The sequence below is a fragment of the Ranitomeya variabilis genome, chromosome 4 (assembly GCF_051348905.1).
Source record: "Ranitomeya variabilis isolate aRanVar5 chromosome 4, aRanVar5.hap1, whole genome shotgun sequence".
Classification (NCBI taxonomy): Eukaryota; Metazoa; Chordata; class Amphibia; order Anura; family Dendrobatidae; genus Ranitomeya; species Ranitomeya variabilis.
In genome coordinates, this window is record NC_135235.1 from 267674550 (window position 1) to 267697871 (window position 23322).

General features: G+C 42.1%; 1 protein-coding gene across 11 annotated transcripts in view; it reads right to left on the reverse strand.

The window, feature by feature from the left end:
• Positions 1-23322, reverse strand: part of CADM1 (cell adhesion molecule 1) — a 239394-nt gene that overhangs the window by 104979 nt on the left and 111093 nt on the right. For 4 of the 11 annotated variants that reach the window (XM_077249826.1, XM_077249828.1, XM_077249825.1 and 1 more), the window contains exon 2: positions 12686-12763. The exons of the other annotated variants lie outside the window; for them this stretch is intronic. In XM_077249826.1, the coding sequence (XP_077105941.1) occupies positions 12686-12763 (78 nt within the window). The remainder of the gene's footprint in view (positions 1-12685; positions 12764-23322) is intronic. 11 annotated transcript variants of the gene reach the window in all.

Consider the following 23322-nt stretch of genomic DNA (forward strand, 5'->3'; position numbering starts at 1 on the left):
CTGTCATAAAAAAAATAAATCACATACTCACCTCACCTCTCTCTTCGCTCAGGACCCCCGGCACTTTCAATATTTACCTGGCTGCTCCTCGTGCGGCTCCGTCTTCGGCACTGACGTTCAGCAGAGGGCGCGCACTGACTACGTCACCGCGCCCTCTGACCTGAGCGTCACTGCCAGAGGACGCTGATGACAGAGCCGCACCGGAACGAGGAGCGGTAAATATCGCGCAGCGCTGTATACTCACCTACTCCCGGCACGGTCCCTGGACGTCCCTGCTTCTTCCAGCGCTGCAGATTCTTCCTGTATTGAGCGGTCACAGTTACCGTTCAATACAGAAATGAATATGCGGCTCCACCCCTATGGGAGGTGGAGCCGCATATTCATTTCTGTAATGAGCGGGACCATGTGACCGCTCAGTGCAGGAAGAATCTGCAGCGCTGGAAGAAGCAGGGACGTCCAGGGACCGTGCCGGGAGTAGGTAAGTATAATTAGAGAGCGGTGACGGCTCCCTGCTGCGGGTCACTCACAAATGGTGGATCATCATCAATCATGGGTCATTTCATTCTCCTTCACTCCTGTCCATGGGGCCCCTAAGTAGTCTGGGCCCCGTCGCAGCTGCGACCGCTGCGACCGCGGTAGTTACGCCCCTGGCCAGGGCTTAAAGGGACTCTGTCACCTGAATTTGGAGGGAACAATCTTCAGCCATAGAGGCGGGGTTTTCAGGTGTTTGATTCACCCTTTCCTTACCCGCTAACTGCATGCTGGATTGGATTGAAGTTCATTCTCTGTCCTCCATAGTACACGCCTGCGTAAGGCAAGATTGCCTTGTGCAGGCATGTACTACGGAGGACAGAGAATGAACTTCAATGCAATATTGCAGCCAGCATGCAGTCAGCGGGTAAGGAAAGGGTGAATCAAACACCCAAAAACCCCGCCCCAATGGCTGAAGATTGTTCCCTCCAAATTCAGGTGACAGAGTCCCTTTAAATAGCGATATGTCTCCTTCAAAGTTCTCCCAACCACATGCGGTGCAGAGGTTTACACCACAATCCCAGTCACTTGATTGGAACGGCATGGCGGTTTACTGCTCTGCGGGTGACCAGGTGTAGAGCTGTACATGAAAAAAAGCCAAACCTTCATTCCACAACTCATCAGATATTCTATATGTGAGGCCTAGTCTTAAGTCATAACATTACATGATACAAATATGTTCCTCAAAGCGGTTTTCAAAATGTAAATTTATAAAACACCTAATCCCCCATACTTACTTGTGTGCAACCTCCGATCCTCAAGATCTCCTTCTCTACTCCCCTCTCCTCTTCCCACAATCGCATACAAGATTTCTCTTGCGCATCCCCCCCTACTCTGGAACTCTCTACCCCAACATATCAGACTCTTGCCTACTGTGGAAACCTTCAAAAGGAACCTGAAGATCTACCTCTTCCCTCTGGTTCTCTCGGGATTGTTATCAATATGCCATCTTCCTTTTCTTTTCTTTTTTATCTATGTATGATGTAGCGAACTGGGGCGGCTCTCGTCAGGTCTCTAAAGGGTGGGGGGGAGGTGGGAGGGGGGAGTTCGGTTCGGGGCTAAAATGTTTCTTAAAAAGTAATAATTTATATGTTTGCTGTTTACAGTAATGCAATTTTCATGTATTATCCTTATTAATCAATAAAAATATCTGATTAAAAAAAGATCTACCTCTTCCAACAAGCCTACAACCTGGAGTGATCACCGATCCACCAAACTGCTGCACGACCAGCTCTGCTCTTGCCTATTGTATCCCCACCCATCCCTTGTAGACAGTTCTCACGGGCAGGGTCCTCTCTCCTACTGTACCAGTCATGACTTGTATTGTTCATGATTATTGTACTGTTTATTATGTACACCCCTCCTCACATGTAAAGCGTCATGGAATAGGAGACGTTATAATAAAATATTAAAAATGTACCAATTCATGTTGATTCTAAATACCAGACCCATTGCCTAATTTCTGATCCTTTTCTTGGTCCTGGAAACTACACATCAACCCTTGTTTCGACACTGTATTGTGTGGAGAGGGGCTTTTTGTCTGGCTCAGTTCATTACCCAAGCTGATGCAGGGACAGAGAAGACCGACAAGACTAATGAACTAAACCAGATAGACAGTTCCTTTACATTTGCCACCAATATGGGGAGATGTAAAAAGTCTCTGTTCATGGCGAAACAACAAAAATTAACCAATATTAATCAGCACCCTGTACCCAAAGCCCATATTAATCTGCACCCTCTATCCAAGCCTAGATTAATCTGCACCCTGTAGACTAGCCCAAATTAATCTGCACCCAAGTCCAGTTTGATCTTCACCTTTTGGTCTCTGCCTCTTGACGATGTAACATCAAGGTATGATATAAAGAGTCTACATACAATCACAACAACGTTTCCACCCATTTCTCCTACTTACTAGAAATACAAGAGATAAATATATCACGTAGGTGGCTGGTATGTCAGCACAAAATAAAGAGTTATCACGCTTAACGTAGTTTTATTCACATGAGCTTGGAAAATTTACCTAGAGAATGGGGTTATTCTCGGTTGGATACAAGGCAACATTGCACTTGAAGTTTCTACCACACAAAGCCCTCGAACACACAAAAAGCCTCAAGTTCACAGATACAAATTAGATGGCTTGACCACCAGCCATGTCGGCTAGCTCTCCCATACACAGGAACACTAATTTGTCCAAGCACTTGTATTCGCTAAGAGCGAGCCACCATCACCAGATATGTCTTCTCTCCTCAAGAGCAAAAGGATCATCAAAAATTGGACAAGCCAGATCCTTAACTTCTCAAATAACCATCTTGAGCTCTCATACACATTTGACTGTTTTCAGAACCCATTGTTTTGGCCAACAATATTTATCGGGGGCTCATACATCTTAGATAGCTTTCAGATCTGTAGAGCGTTCACGAGTTCTTTGGGGAGAGTGACCTAATCGAAAAAAGGAAGGAGTTGGCATCTAAGTTACAACTTGATGTACCCCGACTTTATGTGTAGGGGGACTTCCGTGCTTGCCAACATCAGCAGTTGGTACAGAGGCCTTTGGTTTTGGAAGACTACCGAAGTTATGGCTGATACTAGCCTTACCCTTGGGTAGCATAAACCACAAGCCAACAAGAAAGGGAGATTCGATCCATTGCTCATCACCAACCTTCTCTTCTACACTGGAGAAAAAAATGATCTTCGATTCTTAGAGGAAAATTTAAAGTTTAGGAAAGAAATCTCATGGTGAACGGTCTCTTTTTATAGTTTATAATATTAACAAGCAGATTGGGATGTTCAGGAATTTGCTGTTTTGCAGCCAATGAACATGACAAATCCTGGTTCAATGACTTAATGAAGCATACCTGTTTTATAGAGAGGCAACGAGTCCATGACAGGCTTTGGCTTTATTTGCATTATAAAAGCATCAGTGAGGGTCTACGTGACAGCAGATCAGGAACGCGTGACTCTAATCCGACCATATCATAGGAATACCAGGTGTTAAGTGAGACACACAACCTAATACGCACCTTCCAAGCTGAAGGAGAGAATCTGTTCCTTGGGCCGCCGAGCAGCTGATGGTTATTAATCATTGATTAGGTGACAAATAAATCACATGATCACCGACACAGAGACTACAACCGCCGAGCCAGAGAGGAGGAAATTACAATCTCAGCAGTGAAGTAAAGACTTCAGATACACAGCGATATCGTAAAAACATCTGTATGCGAGCCTCAACACATCCAAAAGATGACCTGAATCTTCAAAGCCTCTGAAGCCTCTTATGACCAGATGAAACAATAGAAGAACATGAAAATCCAGCCTAATCCTCTTTAGACCTCTATCCAATATGTATGGGCACCCTTTTTTCTAGGAACTAATTCAAAAGGTTTTCCGGTCTCAACAAATTTCTGCAGTCACCCCATGTGACTGTAGATAGTTGAACCCCAACAGTGTGCAATATCCAAACTGTCAGGATTCTTCTCTACCTCTAGTTTTGTGCTGACTAGATTCTCATCCTCTTGACTGCCCACTAGAGTAGCAAAGCTGGACACTGTCAGGATTCTGCAATTTGTAGAGCCTGGAAAACCCTCTTTAACAGCCAATAAAGATATGAAATTGGATTGTGTAAGGGGCACGTAGGGGAAACTGTACCCCCTGTTTTGAGCACAAAAAATTCAGCACCTTAATTTGTAAACCCATTCTAAACTTTTCCAATGGTGTCTTTTTTAGTGATGAGCGAGTATACTCGTTGCTTGGGTTTTCCAGAGCACGCTCGGGGGTTCTCCCAGTATTTGCTAGTGCTCAGAGATTTAGTTTTTGTCCCCACAGCTGCATGATTTACAGCTACTAGCCAGCCTGAGTACATGTGGGGGTTGCCTGGTTGCTAGGGAATCCCCACATGTAATCAAGCTGTCTAGTAGCTGTAAATCATGCAGATGTGTCGACCAAAACTGACGAAAACAATCTCCGCGCACTCACAAATACTCGGAGACCACCCGAGTATGCTTGGAGAAACCCGAGCAATGAGTATACTCGCTCATCACTAGTCCTTTTCCCTTCCATGAAAGCCAGTGATGCCTACCTAAAATGTAATTATTTTCCACTAGAATCCACCATTTAAAATTATTGAAATATTTAAATAGGTTGGATGTTGATGACCTTATCCTTAGGATAGGCCTCTACAATCAGATTGGTGGGTGTCTGATAACTTGCCTCCCTGCCGATAAGTTTCCAGCAGGCACGAGGCCATCAGACGTTCACAGTGTGAGGAGCTGAAATAGCATAGCTGAGTACACTGTGTAGTGGCCGTTCCTGGGTACCGAAGCTCAACTCCTATTGAAGTGAATGCTCTGAGCTTCAGGCCTGAGAGCAGACACTACATTGTGTACAGAGATGTGGTGTTTCTTCACAAGACACCATTCTCTTCCATTACATCCCATCAACTAATCTAAGGGGGCAGTCAGATGGCTGTATTAAATCGGACCAAAATCGGAGTGCATGGACTGGCCGGCGGCTCTCCCGGCCTAAGCTTGACAGCTGCACAGAAATACATGAAGCGGTCACACTAGAATAGGAAAAGCTGCCGGCCAGTCTGATTTATACGGCCCTAATGTTGACATTCGTGGACAATCTATTAAAATTACAAACGGGTCCAGTGTGGTGAAAAAAAAAGTAAGAAAATTGGTGAGACAAAGACATGTTTAGGCTGCTGAGCTCACGTGACAGTCACGCTAGGTGTAAACTCTATGGCAGAGGAACAGCGCCAGTCCGGGAGCTTGTACCGAGGCCAATTAGTAAGGGGTTGTCCACTGGAGGATGACCCCTTTTATTCAAAATGTTCAAGAAGAAGTATTGCATTTTTTACACAACCCTTTTTGTCTCAAAATGTCTACTACAATACCCAGATAGATTAGCGAAATTAGGATTATTTAGTCTAGAAAAAAGACAACTGAGGGGCGATCTAATAACCAAGTATATAAGGGGACAATACAAATATCTCGCTGAGGATCTGTTTATACCAAGAAAGGTGACGGGCACAAGGGGGCATTCTTTGCGTCTGGAGGAGAGAAGGTTTTTCCACCAACATAGAAGAGGATTCTTTACTGTTAGGGCAGTGAGAATCTGGAATTGCTTGCCTGAGGAGGTGGTGATGGCGAACTCAGTCGAGGGGTTCAAGAGTGGCCTGGATGTCTTCCTGGAGCAGAACAATATTGTATCATACAATTATTAGGTTCTGTAGAAGGACGTAGATCTGGGGATTTATTATGATGGAATATAGGCTGAACTGAATGCACAAATGTCTTTTTTCGGCCTTACTAACTATGTTACTATGTTACTAAATACGGTATATCCTTATCCTCCCGGTCTATTCCTTTCTATTAGTAATTCTAGGCTGAATAGACACGAAATACAATATCCCCTTTTAGGTCAATCCGTGATCTCTAAACTTTTTTTGGGCAACCACATCAGAAAAAAAACCACATGCCCTTTTCTTTGCTTATAGAATCTTTAGACAAAAGTCTAACTTTTCATCAATTGAAAAATGTGTAAGATTTGTTTTTCGTGAAAACCCACACAAAATGCCAATTTCCATTGAGCGCTAAAGCCACAGGATATTCGAGTGGTGCTGTGTGGTCCAGGAAGAGGTTAAGGGAAGATCTTGGAAAAAAAAAAAATAACTCGTGGTCCACATTGCACACAAATCAAAATACTTCAATAGAAGAGATCATGTCCTCTAAAAAAAAAAAATTATATATATATATATATATATATATATATATATATATATATATATATATATATATATATATATATATATATATATATATATATATATATATATATATATATATACACATACACACACTCACCAGCCACTTTATTAGGTACACCTGTCCAACTTCTTGTTAACACTTAATTTCTAATCAGCCAATCACATGGCGGCAACTCAGTGCATTTAGGCATGTAGACATGGTCAAGACAATCTCCTGCAGTTCAAGCCGAGCATCAGTATGGGGAAGAAAGGTGATTTGAGTGCCTTTGAACGTGGCATGGTTGTTGGTGCCAGAAGGGCTGGTCTGAGTATTTCAGAAACTGCTGATCTACTGGGATTTTCACGCACAACCATCTCTAGGGTTTACAGAGAATGGTCCGAAAAAGAAAAAAAATCCAGTGAGCGGCAGTTCTGTGGGCGGAAATGCCTTGTTGATGCCAGAGGTCAGAGGAGAATGGGCAGACTGGTTCGAGCTGATAGAAAGGCAACAGTGACTCAAATCGCCACCCGTTACAACCAAGGTAGGCCTAAGAGCATCTCTGAACGCACAGTGCGTCGAACTTTGAGGCAGATGGGCTACAGCAGCAGAAGACCACACCGGGTACCACTCCTTTCAGCTAAGAACAGGAAACTGAGGCTACAATTTGTACAAGCTCATCGAAATGTTGCTTGGTCTGATGAGTCTCGATTTCTGCTGCGACATTCGGATGGTAGGGTCAGAATTTGGCATAAACAACATGAAAGCATGGATCCATCCTGCCTTGTATGGAGCATCTTTGGGATGTGCAGCCGACAAATCTGCGGCAACTGTGTGATGCCATCATGTCAATATGGACCAAAATCTCTGAGGAATGCTTCCAGCACCTTGTTGAATCTATGCCACGAAGAATTGAGGCAGTTCTGAAGGCAAAAGGGGGTCCAACCCGTTACTAGCATGGTGTACCTAATAAAGTGGCCGGTGAGTGTATATACACACACACATACATACATACACACACACACACAAACACACGTTAAAAAAGAAATAACTAAATTTTTGATATTTGTTAGAGATGATTCTTTTTCAAAGATCCTTATTTGTTTCACTTTAGGTTGAAAGTATCTTGTAGCTGTATGGACTCCGTAGAACATAAAATGCCTCTTATTTCCCTCACAGTAAAAAAATAAAAACCCTTTGATGAACACATCCCTTAGTCTCCAAACCCATAATCCCATCGTTATCTTCTGACACGAAGTCTTTTGAACGTGTCGGAATGTTCGCGGTTTGGTACGGCAACTTCTCAACAAATCAAACGCTTTCTTATAACCGATAGATACTTTATAACATCTTGTCATGTGCGTTAGATCCGGCATTAAATCTCGCTGATGCATCGCCATCCATCCGATGTTTAACGGGGGAAGATTTGCTCAAAGCGATGAAGACTGTTTTGACGGCGCGCGGTTCAAAGTTAAATTAAAAAAAAAAAAAACACAAAACAAAGCGCTCTGTTAAAAAGTAACATTTCTGCTATTGTAGCGCCACGTGAAAAAGGCAAAGAATAAACAATTGTGGAAGGGTTTTATTCTTCACACACAATTACGGTTCATCAATAGGATTGCCATTAAAATGGAACGGGTCACAAAATGCCCTATTGTTTAAATCACAATTGAATGTCAAATGTATTAAAAAGAAAAAAAAATGTTTTTATTTTTCATATAAATATCTAAGTGAAAATTGTAAAAAAAAAAAATCCCATTTGTGTTTTTCACTTTTTCAGAAATATTAAAAAAAAAAAAAAAAAAAAAAAAAATCTTGCAATTTTCTCACTAAGGCATTTTTAGACCAACTTCTTGTTTGAGGAAATGCACATGAACATTAGCAGCAAAAAAATAGGCTTTTAGCTTATCTTTTGTATTGAAGTGTTTAATGAGCGAGTGCAAGGGGAGTCGAAGAAGGTTAGCTATGACATCTATTGCGAATGTCCTGTGCGATTTACTGTATATAGAGGTGTTATCAGTCATTGTACAGGAGGAGGTGATCTGTGACATCACCTATTGTGAATGGTGGATCCTGTGTTATCTACTGTATATAGAGGTGTTATCAGTCATTGTACAGGAGGAAGTGAGCTGTGATATCACCTATTGTGAATGGTGGATCCTGTGTTATGTACTGTATATAGAGGTGTGATCAGTCATTGTACAGGAGGAGGTGAGCTGTGATATCACCTATTGTGAATGGTGGATCCCGTGTTATGTACTGTATATAGAGGTGTTATCAGTCATTGTACAGGAGGAGGAGAAGGTGAGCTTTGACATCACCTATTGTGATATATAGAGATTCTTTAATCGACTGATGAAATACATGTGAGTCTATAGTAATAAGACATGATCACGAGGTTTGACACATTGGCCTCCTTTTCTACGTTATTCTTTTTCCCTGCTCAAAAATTGGAAAGTGCTATATAAAGACAAAACCGTGAGAACCTCAAGTAGAAGCCAGATGTTACAGCACTGGCAATGGTGGACACATTTTCTTCACAAATTCCCAGGCTATGACACAATTGTTGCAGGACTCAGATACCAAAGCCGCCCGCAGCAACTCTATTTTATGTTTTTAATAAACTGTAAAAATTAATGAAGTGAGCTTGTTAGAGCCAGCATCTCGTTAGAGAGAATTTACACCGAGCATCAGGAGAATGCTGAGTAGGCCATTGTGCAGTAAACAGGAGCGGAAATCTAAGGCCGCTCCCCGCATACACCCGAAGGCAACTAATGACTGCCGATAGGCGAATACTTGTAAAATGGGCTCACAGTGACAGCATCTCCGAATCTGCTCTATTTAACCCTGAGTGGCATCTGGTGGGTGACCTTATTTCACATATTGGCCTTCATATACATTGGGTCAACGTTGGATGGACCCACCATTATCGGCAGGATGGGTTGACTAATGTGTTCTCGGAGAAACTTAGGGTTGATTGTTCTCCAGATGAAAAAACACCATCTGAGCTCCTGGAATCTACTTCTTTCCACTGTTCTTCAGGATGAAATTCCCGGCTGAGAAGAACGTTCATGTATAGGGAGAAAAATCGGGGATAACAGTCAACTAAAAAGGTGTTCGGCAAACATTTCTCATGTGTATGGACAACTTTATTATAGGCTTGTCAGGTTTGTTTTTTGTTTTTTTGCAAGAAGTGCACCCACCAACCAAAAACACAAGATAAGGGGATGATCCGATGGTGCGGCTGATGATTGTGGCCAAATAACTTGTCCACACGTGGAGGCGAATTAGTGCATGAGTGTGAAGGTAGCAACCCAGTCTTACCGCAAACCTGTGCACTCCATCACCCGCTCAGGAGGTCATTGCTCATCCTCCCATCTATAAGATCTATTTTTTTTTCTTATTCTATGCTTTTATTCTTAAAACTGTTTTCTTAACATCTTACAAAATTGAAAAAAATGTCGGTAAAAACAAGCAAATTTGCTTTTTAAAAATCTCAAGAAAGGACAGGATTTTTAACAATTTTATAGTTCACTGCTCGTTGCCTATTTTTATCTGCCACCACTACAGATCTCTCAGTGGTGGCCTGGTTCCAAGACAAGGAGCATGCACTTGAAAGTGGTTTGCTATAGAGCTTGCAAGCGCTGCTCTCATGCTGGCCAGTGTGTGCCTTTGCGCTCTTCTGATGGAGCAGAGGATAAGCGTTCTCTGCTTGCAGCATTAGGTAGCGTGAAGTTTGGGCTGATAGCACGGCTGGGCCACTGCTCCAAACTGTCAAAAATCAGGAGCACACTCTCACAAAAGCAAGCAGAGATCCTGGAGGCAGAGGAGCGGTGGCAAGTTTTTGGCATGACGTAACATACCGGGAGCTCCTAGCAAAGTTCACTCTTCCCGTTATGAACCAGGATAGTTAATTATTAAAGAACGTTAGTGGATTCCAGCGTTAAAAAGCCTGAGTGTCGAGAAAACAAGTGTAGACCCCTTAGATCTCACTTTTATCAGTTTTAGAGCCTTCTCAAACAGAAAAAAAATAATTTCGAACAATGCTAAAAAAAAAAAAAGAAAAAAAAAGGATGACCCGATATTTGATAGTGTAAAGTGTCAGCCGCCCGCAGTTCACTACATTAATGTACGCATCAGTGTTCACAGTCAGCGATTTTCAGAGTAACTGCAACAGCATTCGTGTTCGAAAACATTACAGGGATAATGGAAAAAATGCCCACTTCATTACATCTGTCCGTGCTGGTTTACTATGCAGATGCAGAGTTATGTGCAAATGGTTAAACCAATTTACCTTCACCGTGGAGCAGAAAAACGTAAAATCCAGGGAAAAAGTCCAAATAATGACTGAAATCCAATATAATATCAAATCTGCGGCTCTACTGATTAACAGTTTAGACTAGCAGCATTATCGCACCGCTGGCCCCAGTTGTGCACTCTCTGCAGCTGTAAACAGAGGTAACGTTACCTCTGTAGCATCAGAGGAGCAAAGGGGCACTGAAGCTGGCCAATTCCAGCAATCCTGTTAGCTTTAAAGCAGCACTTACAATTTCTGTTGGGAAGAGATTGTAAGCACTGTGCATGCTTGGCCACTGCTGAAATGTTGGAGCTGTATCTGGTAACTTAAGACAAAAAGTAGAAAATTGGGCAGCATGAATCAGGTGAGGATAGTCATTTAAAGGGAACCCGTCTCTGAGACTTACACTGATCCCAAGACTGAGGCTTCAAGGTGGTCTTGGGTAGCCCCAGCAGTCTTGAAGACAATGACTAAAGTGCCAATTACTCCATTGAGGTGGGCATCGTCACGACTCCTTTCATTAGATTAATGGAGGTACAAGTGATGGAACCACCACAATCGAAAATTTGTCATACACAACCCTTCCAAATTAAATAACACGCCCTATTGTTTATTTATGAGAGAATCTCTTTGGTGACTGCATGATCGAGGCAGGCCTATCGGTGACTTCTTGGGTTCCTAACCTGTTTCGAATAAAAAGGTTAATGCTCAGTATTACATTATGGGATCCACATTGTAGCAACCAGTCAGTTTCATCTCCATAGACATTTTTCCTTCAACACAAAAATCAACTGCCACCAAAAATTCACCCAGCGAAAGAACATTTCAGAATAAAGCAATGAAAAATGTCCCCTAAATGAAACAAAAAGTGTACTTATTTAATCAAACATCCTTTATCTTCTCCATAATTACCACTTCTGTACAAAAAAATGAAGAGGTTGTCCTCCATGTAACCGCACACTTCTGACCTGGCACCGATGGCTTCTAAACGACTTGTAGAGGTCTACATTTAGAAGACGGGGTTAAACGATACAATGTTCACAACAACAAGGTCGTCTGTGGTGAAATTTTAATTATGTTTTTGAACATTTCATTTTGTCAGGATAAATCAATTTTAGAAGATCACAGATACATTAAATTTGAGAACTTCAGGTTCTTGGTTCTGGAAGGTCAAGGATTGCAACAAAAAAAGTCATTTGACTTTCTCTTCGAGACCACATATGCAAGAACCGCCATCATACCCCTCCAAGAAACAATTTACAACTAATCACATCGATGTAATAAGGACTAGAAGCTAACAACAAAAATCAAAAACATTTAATGGGGTCAATAAAAGACACTGACAAAAGAGCATTTCCCACCTAAATCAAAAAATTACAAGTAAATAGAAGTGTTCCAGAGATGTCTTTGTCGAGTTGTCGGAAATTATTTTCTGTCTTTACTAGAGCTGAGCAAACAGATTTGCTGGATCCTGATCTGACAACAAAGTTGGTAGTTCGTTGCCACTGATCCAGGACCATGCAAATTGTCAGTATGCCCGGATCCTCTTCTGATTAGTAGGTCAAGCTTGACAACATTATTTCGGTGTGACACAAGCAGGATGTCAAGGTGGGGTGACTATTCAGAAGAGGAGGCACGGATGCTGGCAAGTTGGAAGAGGTTTGCAGGGTTCTAGCTATGGACCATAGAAGTGGCCGCTAAATCAGGGTCTCGTGTACAGTCTTGCTCAACTCTGGCCGTTACACCATACAAATAAGAATGGCGATAATCAATTTGGTATCCATAACCGCTTGGGTAGAGGTGGTGATTCCAAACCTCCTAACTAGCTGCAATATTTGTCCTTCTCTATGCAGTTAGGGAAGCGGTGATCATTTTTTTTTCCATTTCAACAGTACAATATAAATTTTATTCGCAAGAGAATTTTTTTGATTTGAAGGAAATAATGCTCTATAGAAGAACAGGCGAGGGAAAGAAATGCAAAAATGGTTTGATGAATGGCAACGATAATGAAAAAGTGATCACCTTCACTGGGGAACTAATGGGTTCCAATACAATGAGGAGGTCTACGTCTGGTAACACAGACACAATACAACGGGTAGACACTGTCACATACCAGAGCTTTGTAGTTGCTCATAGAACGAATCAGGTATGGCAAAATTTTCTGAGGAGCCATGGAGACTGGAACTTCGCCCTGACAGAGACAAGACACACGGTGAACCTTCTGCAGATGTGCACGCAGCAAACCTTCTGCTCCCCTCCTGGCACAAGAACACACACGGCGTCTGCTCACATAGTCATAGTGAAATCAACCTGTTGTGTCGTAACATAATGGCTCCTTGAGCCTGTAATCAGAAACAATTACTCACCCCTCACTGAGCAGAAGAGTGAGGAACCGTCCCCATGATAACGACCCTTGCTTGGATCCTATGGTTTTTTATCAACTTGTATGACAGCCCTCAAGATTCTCATCTTCTTCCCCTCTACCTCCATTGCTCTTCTACCCTTATAAGCTTCCGCTATTGACTGCACCCGATTCATACGTCCGTTTTTCCCATACATGTTCTATCCATCCTCATCATGGATTAAAATCGGCACCCATTATAGTCTAAGGGGAGAGGGGAAACGCCTGACAACACTTTGGTTTCTGCTGCAGAAAAATCTTCTGCATATATTAAACGTGTGCACATAAACAACATGGAGCAAGCACTGATGAAAATATGATGCAAAAACTATAACTAAAAATCACTCAATTTTTTTCACATATTAGAAAATAAATGGTCGTCTTTAAGAGGCCTTCAGGCACCCAACATACATTCGATTAAATTCAACCGAATCCATGGATTTCAGAGGACCCGGAAGATCATCTAGTGCATATGGGATGCCTCCAGTCTCTCTCCCGATTGATGAGGAGGATAGGGCAGATTAATTTATTCTCATTTTTTTTTATCTCAGTGGTGATAAGCCGCTGCCAGATGTGCCCGTCAGTAGTTGCTTCTTCTCTTCCCATGGATAATACATGAATGCTTGGCTAAACGTACATTTGGCCACACATACATTTATCCACAAAGGCATAATTTGAAGCTGGTAGGCCCCAATATAAAGACTCCATCAGGGCCCCCAATCATCAAAGCTATTTAGTACAGGTCTTCATACATAGGACAAAGAGGACCTTTTTGGCCTTAGACTCCAGGGCACAACAACAACTCATCTCCGTTTGGCCAAAAAGTGATCATGCACCTTAGTATGGCCAACTCTACATACTCTACTCTGTGGACTTTTCTTCTACACTCTCAATGCGGCTGTGTCATGGGTCAACTTGACCCTATCTTTGCAGAACAACCCTTCATTCAAGGGTTACACCATCCTTCTTCTGCACATAGACTGGAAAGGAAGACGTGTACGGGAAGGAAGCTCGTTTTGATGTCTGCTCTTGGGCTTCTTCTCTTCTATGCACACGCCCTGCCAATTCTGGTGTCCTCCCTACAGAATTTCCATCTCCCACCACATTTCCCTTCCTCCAGATTTGCTTGGAATAATACAGAATGTGGCAGGTCGGTAATAGCACCGTGGTGCAATGTTGCTCTTCCATATTACCCATAGTATTTGCTTTGCTAATAACGTCAGTTACTGCCGGAATTGTCCTAATTAGTAAAGTAAACTGGCTGCCCGGCCTGGATAACTGAACGCTCATGTACAGAGATTCTTCTGAGAACGTACAGCCCACATATTCCCAGCCAGGAGATTAAGCGGCATGCATGCCGACCTGCCAAACAAGGAGCTGGCACCGGGGCACAGGCCATTGGCAGCAGCCATCTGGGTAATAATGTGTAGGTATGAAGGACAGGTGCGATATTACATTGAACACTGAAAGAGTAAATTAAGGCCAGAAGGAAGCACGGATCAGCAGAAAATGGCAATGTTATACACACATATAACACAGGATAAAGAGGCGGCATCAGTCCAGATTACCCACACTTGGTTAGCGCATTCCTCTACCACGTAGCTGACTTCCCGCAGCTTGGAAAGCGTACGTGGCAGACAATATTTTCATTCGCAGATCACTAGACTCCGATGAACGGAGACCTCGGTTACAATCTGTACAGTGCCCCGCATTCCGTGCCAACGCTTTGCTGCATGTTTTCGACGTTGTCTCATAAAATCGAGTCGAAACAACAAGTACAAATGTTAAAATGCAACTCGCTAGTACGAGACATTGAGAAGGTGGTGAAGGACGTTTCTCAAGCATCTGATGAAAATTCACAGTAATTATGGAAGAAGAACTTCTGCCGTTTTCAGGCTCAGGGTTACATCCCTTGAAGCATTTAAAAAAAAAAAAGATGTTATTAAAAGTGATCCAGCCCTGGAATGTATTTCCATACATTGTACTTTATGGATTTCAGGCATGAGATATGTCTGAAGAGAGAAAAGGTTTTCCTTACGCAGTTATATAACATGGCCGTAGACGTAACGCGAAGATGGAGAGGTCAATGGTGCTTCGATGGCGAGTAAGGATCATACATGCTTAGAAATGTTCCAAGGTCACATAAGGTCAACTTTGGTCAAAACTCAAGGAAAACCACCCTTAATTTTATAGGTGCTTTTACTATAGGTATAAGGACAATGCAAACGCCAACAAGCCCTCCATCCTCAGGTGGTCTCAGAGAGTTTGGTCTTAATCCTTGATCCTGTTGTCAGACTTGTTAAAAAGGTCGAACGTTGACTTACAGGAAATCTACCTCCACTTGGCAGAAGTATGGAGAATTCTTTTGAGAATGTACAACCCATATTTTCCCATCTGGAAGATTAAACTTCATGCATGCTGACCTTCCTAACAAAGGTCTGGCACAGGAGCAAGTTATAAGGCTCAAAATTTTAATTATTTTTATTTTTCTATAGGGTAGCTACCTCTCCTGGGTGGTATTTGTAAGAGAGGTTTATTTTGCTGTAAAAGATTAAAACTGCAGAAGCAAATCCAATAAAAGTATATTCGTCAGCAATAAATGGTTAGATGGATGGAGTTTTGGAAACCTTATTCAGGTGTACCATTCTGCCATGTCTGAACATGACCCAACAGTTATAACAAGACAAGTGAACATGAATTTTTAACTTTTCGTTAGGGAATCACCAGCTGGTTCTAGAAGATTGTTCTAAACTACGACAAGACCACGTCAATTTAGTGTCTTGTGTTTACTGGGCAAAATGACAGCTCAGTGGATAGCATTGACAACGCTGGGGTCAAATCTCACCAAGGACAATATCTGAAAGACGTTTGTATGTTCTCCCTGTGTTTGCGTGGATTTCCTCCAGGATCTATGGCTTCCACCCACACAGACATACTGATAGGAATTGTAGATTGTGAGATGCGATTGGTACAGTGATGATGATATGCCTGCACAGTACGGCAGAATATGATGGCGCTATGATGGCCAAATGGTTGAGATGAGATTTTCTAAGTATTAGCCACAATTGTGCTGCCTCATTTCGCTATCTGGGAGAAAATTATAGAAATTTCTATTCAGATGTTTCAAGTTCATCACAGAGTGATTGATTACACAGGCACAGAACCGGGAAAAGGCAAAAACTGGATGCCATGCAAAGCTGCACAGCATCTTGGGGGTCTATGGACATTTAGGAGACATTAATTAGGTGCTCCTGAATGACAGTCAATCACGGTAGATACCAAAGTACAGAATAATTCAGAAATGAACAACACAGTTTTATAGGACACTGTAAATTTGATCTCTCTCTCTGATATACACTGATCAAAATAAGTCTACCTTCAACCTTAAACTATGATGGATGATTTTGGGACATGTATAAGTATTATACATAGATTTATGCACATTGAACAATTATGTACATGGATGAAAAAAAGGAGTCGGGTATATGAGTAATGTGAACTGTTCTGTAAGTTCTTTGATATCTCAAGACGTGAGCCGCAAACATCTTTTCACCTCCCCATCCAAGGGCTCAGCAGTCAGCTGGCGAAATCTTGTTAACTCAAATGATCAAGAAATATTACTTCTAGATTTTGGAACTTGTGCTTGCCAAAATGTGACTATCGGTGACACTAATGTGAAGCAGCGGAGCCACTGTGCAGGGCGGCCACAGGCACTTTATAACGTGTCCTGCCCAGTTACACGCAAGCCCATGGAAGGGCCGACGATCAAACTTCTCGGCACGGCATAAATATTCCTCCACCATTCTCACCAGCCCATCTCATAATAAATCCGGACAGAAAATCAAACCCATCTCAGAGAGAAAATAAGACTTGTGCCCTCTACACCAAATCAACAGACCAAAGAAAATAAATACATCCTACTCCCAAAAGCCAGAAACATAAAATAACGAAAGCAAGGGCCAATCATTAACGGCATCCTACAGAATACGGTATATATGCTACATACCCTGGGGCTTTTCAACTTAAAAGAGCATTAATACATCTCATCTAAAGCTGTATCTGCCCACATTAATGCAATATACCCCCGGCTTCTCCAGAACAAATCCCTTCGTATAAGCAAAGATTGGGATAAACAATTTGACGTAATGAAACCAATCCCATAGCGATCACAGCCTCGGCTCTCGCTGGTACAAAGATGAGAATTATTAGCTTTACTGGGATAACGCAACTTGTTAAAAGCTTTGATAACCATACACGGCCAAATCCCGGCAAGAGATGAGGTCACGCAACAGGAGCATCGCCTATAGGACACCTTTAAATATTTAACGACACAGATACTTAAAGAAGATTATTACCAATGTTATACTAAATGTCACATAGTATCAAAATGGGAATTATCTTTTCAAATTAACCCAGCCTTGCCACCGGAACAAAGACCCCCCCATCTTTGATTTCTAAAATGGATTCTCTACTTCGAACCACCCCTTGACGATAAGCTGATCACAAAGTGTCTCCCCGCTAGGACTCCATGATCAAATGTGATCGGTGGAGCAACCTGGTAGTAAATATTAAGCATCCCTGCAGCACCCCCGCAGGGGAAATTAAGTATTACACAGGGACAAAAAGAAAACAATTTCCAGATGTTCGTTTCTGGCAAATATACTCGATTTGGATGGCAACTCCAATTTGGTCCTAATAGAAAATCGCCGTGGATTGACAGAAATAGATTTTTTTTTTTTAAATATGCTCTGAGGTCTCTCCAAATATTAAATAATTCTAAATAGAGGGGATGAAAAGGTTTAAAAAATAAAATATATCATGCCTCCTGTACTAGGCCGTTACGCCACAGCTCCTGGGTTCTCCGTGCTGTTCTTCAGTTTATCCTGAAATATGGCCAGTAATTGACCTTGCTAGGTCATGTGTGATGCAGAGACCAGCGATTGGCCGGTCACTGGTTTCATAGTCATGATGTACGACCATCATCACATGCATCGTCCCCGGGTAAAGGACTGAAAACCAGTTGAGATGAGCTGCCATGGCATAACAACAGATGTGGGGGGCCTTGAACAGTGAAGTATAAGATACTTTATTATTTTTACCCCTTCTCAGTCCTCAAAAGACGACAAAGAATGGAAATTTTGGGGAAAAAACAAATGTAATTTGTTATGGATTGAATCCCTTGTCTTAAAACAGTGAGAGTTGGAATTAAAATATCATCTATGTAATGTAGGGCAGGCCCGGCCCTCCAGTGCGAGACATAGCCAGAATGTACTAGAGTGTATCATAAGTGTTTCAAAAGGAACAATCCCTTTAACATCAATATTAACTTATAGTGGCACATTAAAGCCCGTGGTGACACACTGGAGGTCCAATTCCAGACAAATGAGACCTATCCCATTGTCAAGTGTTGAGGAATATTATGATGTGAAGAAACTTCAGCAGATTTATTTTTATTTTTTTTTTAAAGGTGGTCAGAGTTATTGAAGTCAAGTAGGTTGCCCTATAAGTGATCGGTGTCGTAAGGTCCCTCCAAGATACTATAGGTCATGCTTTACCACTGGGTATCTCCTTTTATATGTAGAAGTATAGAGGTCAAAGGAGTTGTCCATTACTTTTAAATTGATGATCTATCCTCAAGATCAGTGGAGGTCCAATAGATCTGTGGTATTCCACTGTATATATCTGGTCACCGGTGGAGGTGGTGATACCTGGTTGTTGGGAGGGTCAGTTAATGGAACTTCATCAAACCTGAGTGTAAGTCAGCAATATAAAAGTAGTAGGCAAACCTTTTAAGGGTAAGCGCACACCAAGTCTTTTTGCTGAGTTTTTGGAAGAAGAACAGAGCGGAAACTTTCAGGGTATGTGCACACGCTGCGGATTTTGCTGCGGATCCGCAGCGGATTTGACGCTGCGGATCCGCAGCAGTTTTCCCTAAGTTTACAGTACCATGTAAACCTATGGGGGAAAAAAAACCGCTGTGCACATGCTGCGGAAAATTCCGCGCGGAAACGCTGCGGAAAAAAAAGAAGTAGCATGTCACTTCTCTCTGCGGATACCGCAGCAGTTTTCAACCTGCACCAATAGGAAAGTGCAGTTGAAAACCCACAGAGGAATACGCAGAAGAAACCGCGTGAAAACCGCAGTGGTTTTGCACTGCGGATTATACAAATCCGCTGCGGAAAAATCCGCAGCAAATTCCGCAACGTGTGCACATACACTCAAAATCCTCCTCAAATACTCAAAGCTCCTCGAAAACCCTAGAGTTTTTGCTCCAAAAACTCAGTGTGCACATACCCCACGTATTCCATTAAATTCGAGCCAACAGAAATCTTGTCATACACCTTTGCAAGTCATATTAAGGAGGTGCAGTAGACTGCCACACACAGAGCCTGAGGACCTTTAGTAAGGACAAGGTTAGTGTATAATGATACTAAAAAAGTTTCTAATTAATAGAGATTATATATCTAAAAAAGAAAAAAAAAAACATGCAAATAAAAATCAAGTTAATAATAGGGCATGCATGGACCGGCCGGTCTTCTACCCAACGTATGTGGTAGGCGTTCCATTTCATAGGTCTGTGTATGCTGTGTCTTACATCTTGCCTATAGACGCGGCTCAATCCCATTGTGTGAGATTCACTGAGGATTCTTCTAATAAAATCTCCAATCTCTGCCCAATGGAGCAATGGAGTAACGCGGTCATGTACGCCGGCATCACAGGAGATAAAACGCACACCGCTGATCCCACAAGAGTATCATGAAGAGACACCTTCTGCTTTCGCTGATCCCTGTGGTGTCTATAGAGTGGGATTAAACCACTCGCAGTGATAGCGGCACCACTTCACCGTTAATAAAGAAAAGGGTACTGCTGCACCCGCTCACAAGATGGAGGGTCCCCATTGATACCTGTTATCCCTCCTCTCTCCACGGTGCACAGAATAGGCATTGGTAAAACGCAGGAGTGAAACCGCATGCCACAGGGAGCACGTTTTTTTTTTTTTATTGCTTCTCGTTCACAGCTGAATACATTTACCGGTAGTATTATTTCCACATTAAAATAAAAAACAGAAGAGGGCCCACCACAGATTGCCAGCAGGACCCCTTTTATCTTTGAATCCTCCCTCCAAGTCCTTACTACATCCTAGAAAAAGGTAAGGAGGCTTATCCCACTCTTATACTAAGGTATCGCACAGAACGTGCAAGGAAAATAAGCTGGAGGCCGCCATTCTCCGCAACCGGCAGTGTTGCATTTGTTTACTTGGGGGTTATGGGAAGTAAGCAGTAGATATTCACATCATGATTCCAGGCAGTAACCCAACGTGGTCTCATTAGGATTTCCAGAATCCTCAAAATCCCATTCCAGTTAATAGCCTCTTCATCCTAAACTTTGCCACGTGAAGCTGAATTCCGCATTGACATCAGAGATGGCGGTCTACCCATTAACCATCAGAAATATTATCTATATATACATATTATTATTATTATTATTATTATTATTATTATTTCTAGTGGCAAGAATCAAATTTAATCCCAGAAAACCCTATAAGACATTCTAAACGTCCCTGTAAACGGAAGACCAGAGGTGATCGATATTCCTACTAGCGGTGAACTACATAATGCCATACAAACAGCTGCCGGAGAGTCGACTGAAATGAGACGTCATGGGAGATACAGATCAGCAGCAAACGTTGGCGATCTAATCCTTAGCTTTTCAGTAAATATCCTCTTTGGGGGATATCCTTTAAAAAAAGATAGTAACAAAATAGGTCATTACAGAGGTCAAAAGGCTTCCTGGAGAAAGCTGTACATTGTAGCCGGAGAAGAGTACGTTGACGTTCTCTTGGCTAGAATTAACCTCAGGTTTTAACATGGAGTACATGCATTACTTTTAAAGGGTTATTCCTAAATTAGTAAGTTATCTAATATCCAGAAGGGTAGTGTAGAGGATACCTTACTGATCCCTGAAGGTTTATCCTCTTGAGCCCACCACAATCCCGAGAACAATGCACAACGTAGCCAGTCTTGAATGGGGTAGAGGTGCTCATGCTCTACCCCAGCTCCATTGTTTGGACTATGGGACTTCCCTAAAAATGTTGAACGCTGTACTTGGCCTCTGGGCTGTGGAGTCGGTGTCCATTTTGGTGGAGTCTGAGTTAGAGTAGGCATAAAATAGACCAGACTCCTAAAATATAAAATAAATTGGGTTCAGTACAGGATGTGCTGTAAATATTTTCATAATTTGGGAAAGTTATAAAATGTCCTACAAATATCTGTTCTATTCCTGATCTAAGGATCTCGGCTTTTAGTGAAGATGACCCTGTGCTGCACTTTACATACAAGCTCACTAGTGACCAGTGCTGTGGAGTCGTACATGAGATGAATCTGTGCTGCACTTTACGTACATGCTCAGTAGTGACAAGTGCTGTGGAATCGGAGTCGTGGAGTCGGAGTCAAAAGTCTGGAAAATTGAGGAGTCGAAGTCAAAGGTTTGGCTTTCCGACACCACAGCCCTGTTAAAATGGTCTTCCCTGGCAGTCACATGGACAACGAATGGAGTGGAGAGAGCACTTGCACCACCATCCTGTTCAAGATGGGGTTACGCACAGTCCTGTTTTCGTTATCAATTAGGTTACCAGCGGTCGGAGAAGAGTTGGAGTATGGTCTTGTGGATGACTATCAAAACTTCTGTTGAGTCTGTAATCAATAAGACTAGAAATTGAAAAATCCAACCTGTCCAATTTAGGTCCCCACACAACTTTTGAGAAGGCCTACCAGTCATTTTTAATAAAATTGGTGCCCAAATTAATAATTATCAGGACATTGGTAAGAGCCCCATATTTAAGAGTCTGAAAACAAGAACATCACTTACCAAGGAAGACACCGGATTCTCTGCACTAGTTATTACTTACACCCTATGGATATTAAAACTATCAGGTACTTGATCGATTCAGAAAAAGCTTCATGAAGAATGATGGCCACATTGTTACAGAGGTCTCACAAAAGTAAAAACTAGCAGCCGGTATAAACAGATGGCATAAAGATTCTCGACACCTGTGGAGCAGGTGGGGCACGCTACATATGTGGGTCCTGGTAGTAACTTATAGAGGTACATACCTGTAAAGGGATTCCTAGAAACCAGGTGGCTATGACTGATAGTCCTTTCATCTCAAGACGCTTTAACTATATGATAATTCTGTAAAGCACTTCCCGAAAATATTAAAACATTTTTTTAACAAAATCTGGTGTGAAAACTGCACGACCACCATAAGGGTCACCATAACCGGTCATCCAGCTTTGCTGGCAGAGTTGTGTAGATTTGCAGTGATACTGAAGAGAGTTTAAGAATGGGTAACGCCTCTGCGGATCCTATATATGTCGCAGTAGTTATCACAAAGTTTCCATTGGAATTAAAAAATAAAGTGAGAAAAGGATTTAAAGAAACTTAACAAGAAAAAAACTCAAGGTGACATTATGGTCTTTGATGCCTCAGATTAACAGTATGAATGCTTAAAGATGTCCTGTCACTTGCCATATACTTACTTTTACCTGGTGTCAATGCTGATGTTCTCCTGATACTGGCGATGTTTTTCTTTTTTTTCCGCTCCTCTCAGTTACTAAGATTTGACCCACTCTTCCCTGCATAGAAATGTAGTTTTGTTAGCTAAATAGGAGTGGTTCTCAAAAGGACACCCACAGAGAGAGGTTCATAACCACGCCCACATGGCTAGCAAGATTAGATTTATATACAGAGAAGAAGGGGCCATATCTTAGTAACAGGATACCGCAAAAAAAAAAAAAAACGAACAATGCCAGATTCAGGAGAATAGCAGTATTTACATGGAGAATCCATAATATACGGTAAATTTGTGGCAGGTCCACTTTATGATGAAGGTTGGGTTCCTTGCATCTTCTCCCGCACAGATCTCGGCCAGGGGGTTCTGCCTTAATGTAGGTTTTTATCTACTAGTCTACCACATGAGACGAATAGCAATGGAAAAGAGAAGTCTAAAGCTTCATATTTTAGAGTTCATTGGCCTCCTACAAGCTACATCTCTGGAACATCCGAATACCATTTTTGGGCTCGATAGGAGAGACTTCTAGAGGGAGTGTTGAACGTGAAGAAGAATGATCTGAATTTAGCCTAATAGGGGTTGTCCATAAAATGGACATTGGAACTAAACACCAGAAGTGCGAAAGATCAAGTGAAATTTGTGCCAATACGCAATGATTCAGATGACTTCCTAGAGATCAGTGATGCAACATCCCGGGGTCTGACAAAGTGGTCATGAAATAGTACGTCACTGCGGATAATGCCACTGAGGCACTACTTTTGGTTACCAATGTCACTGC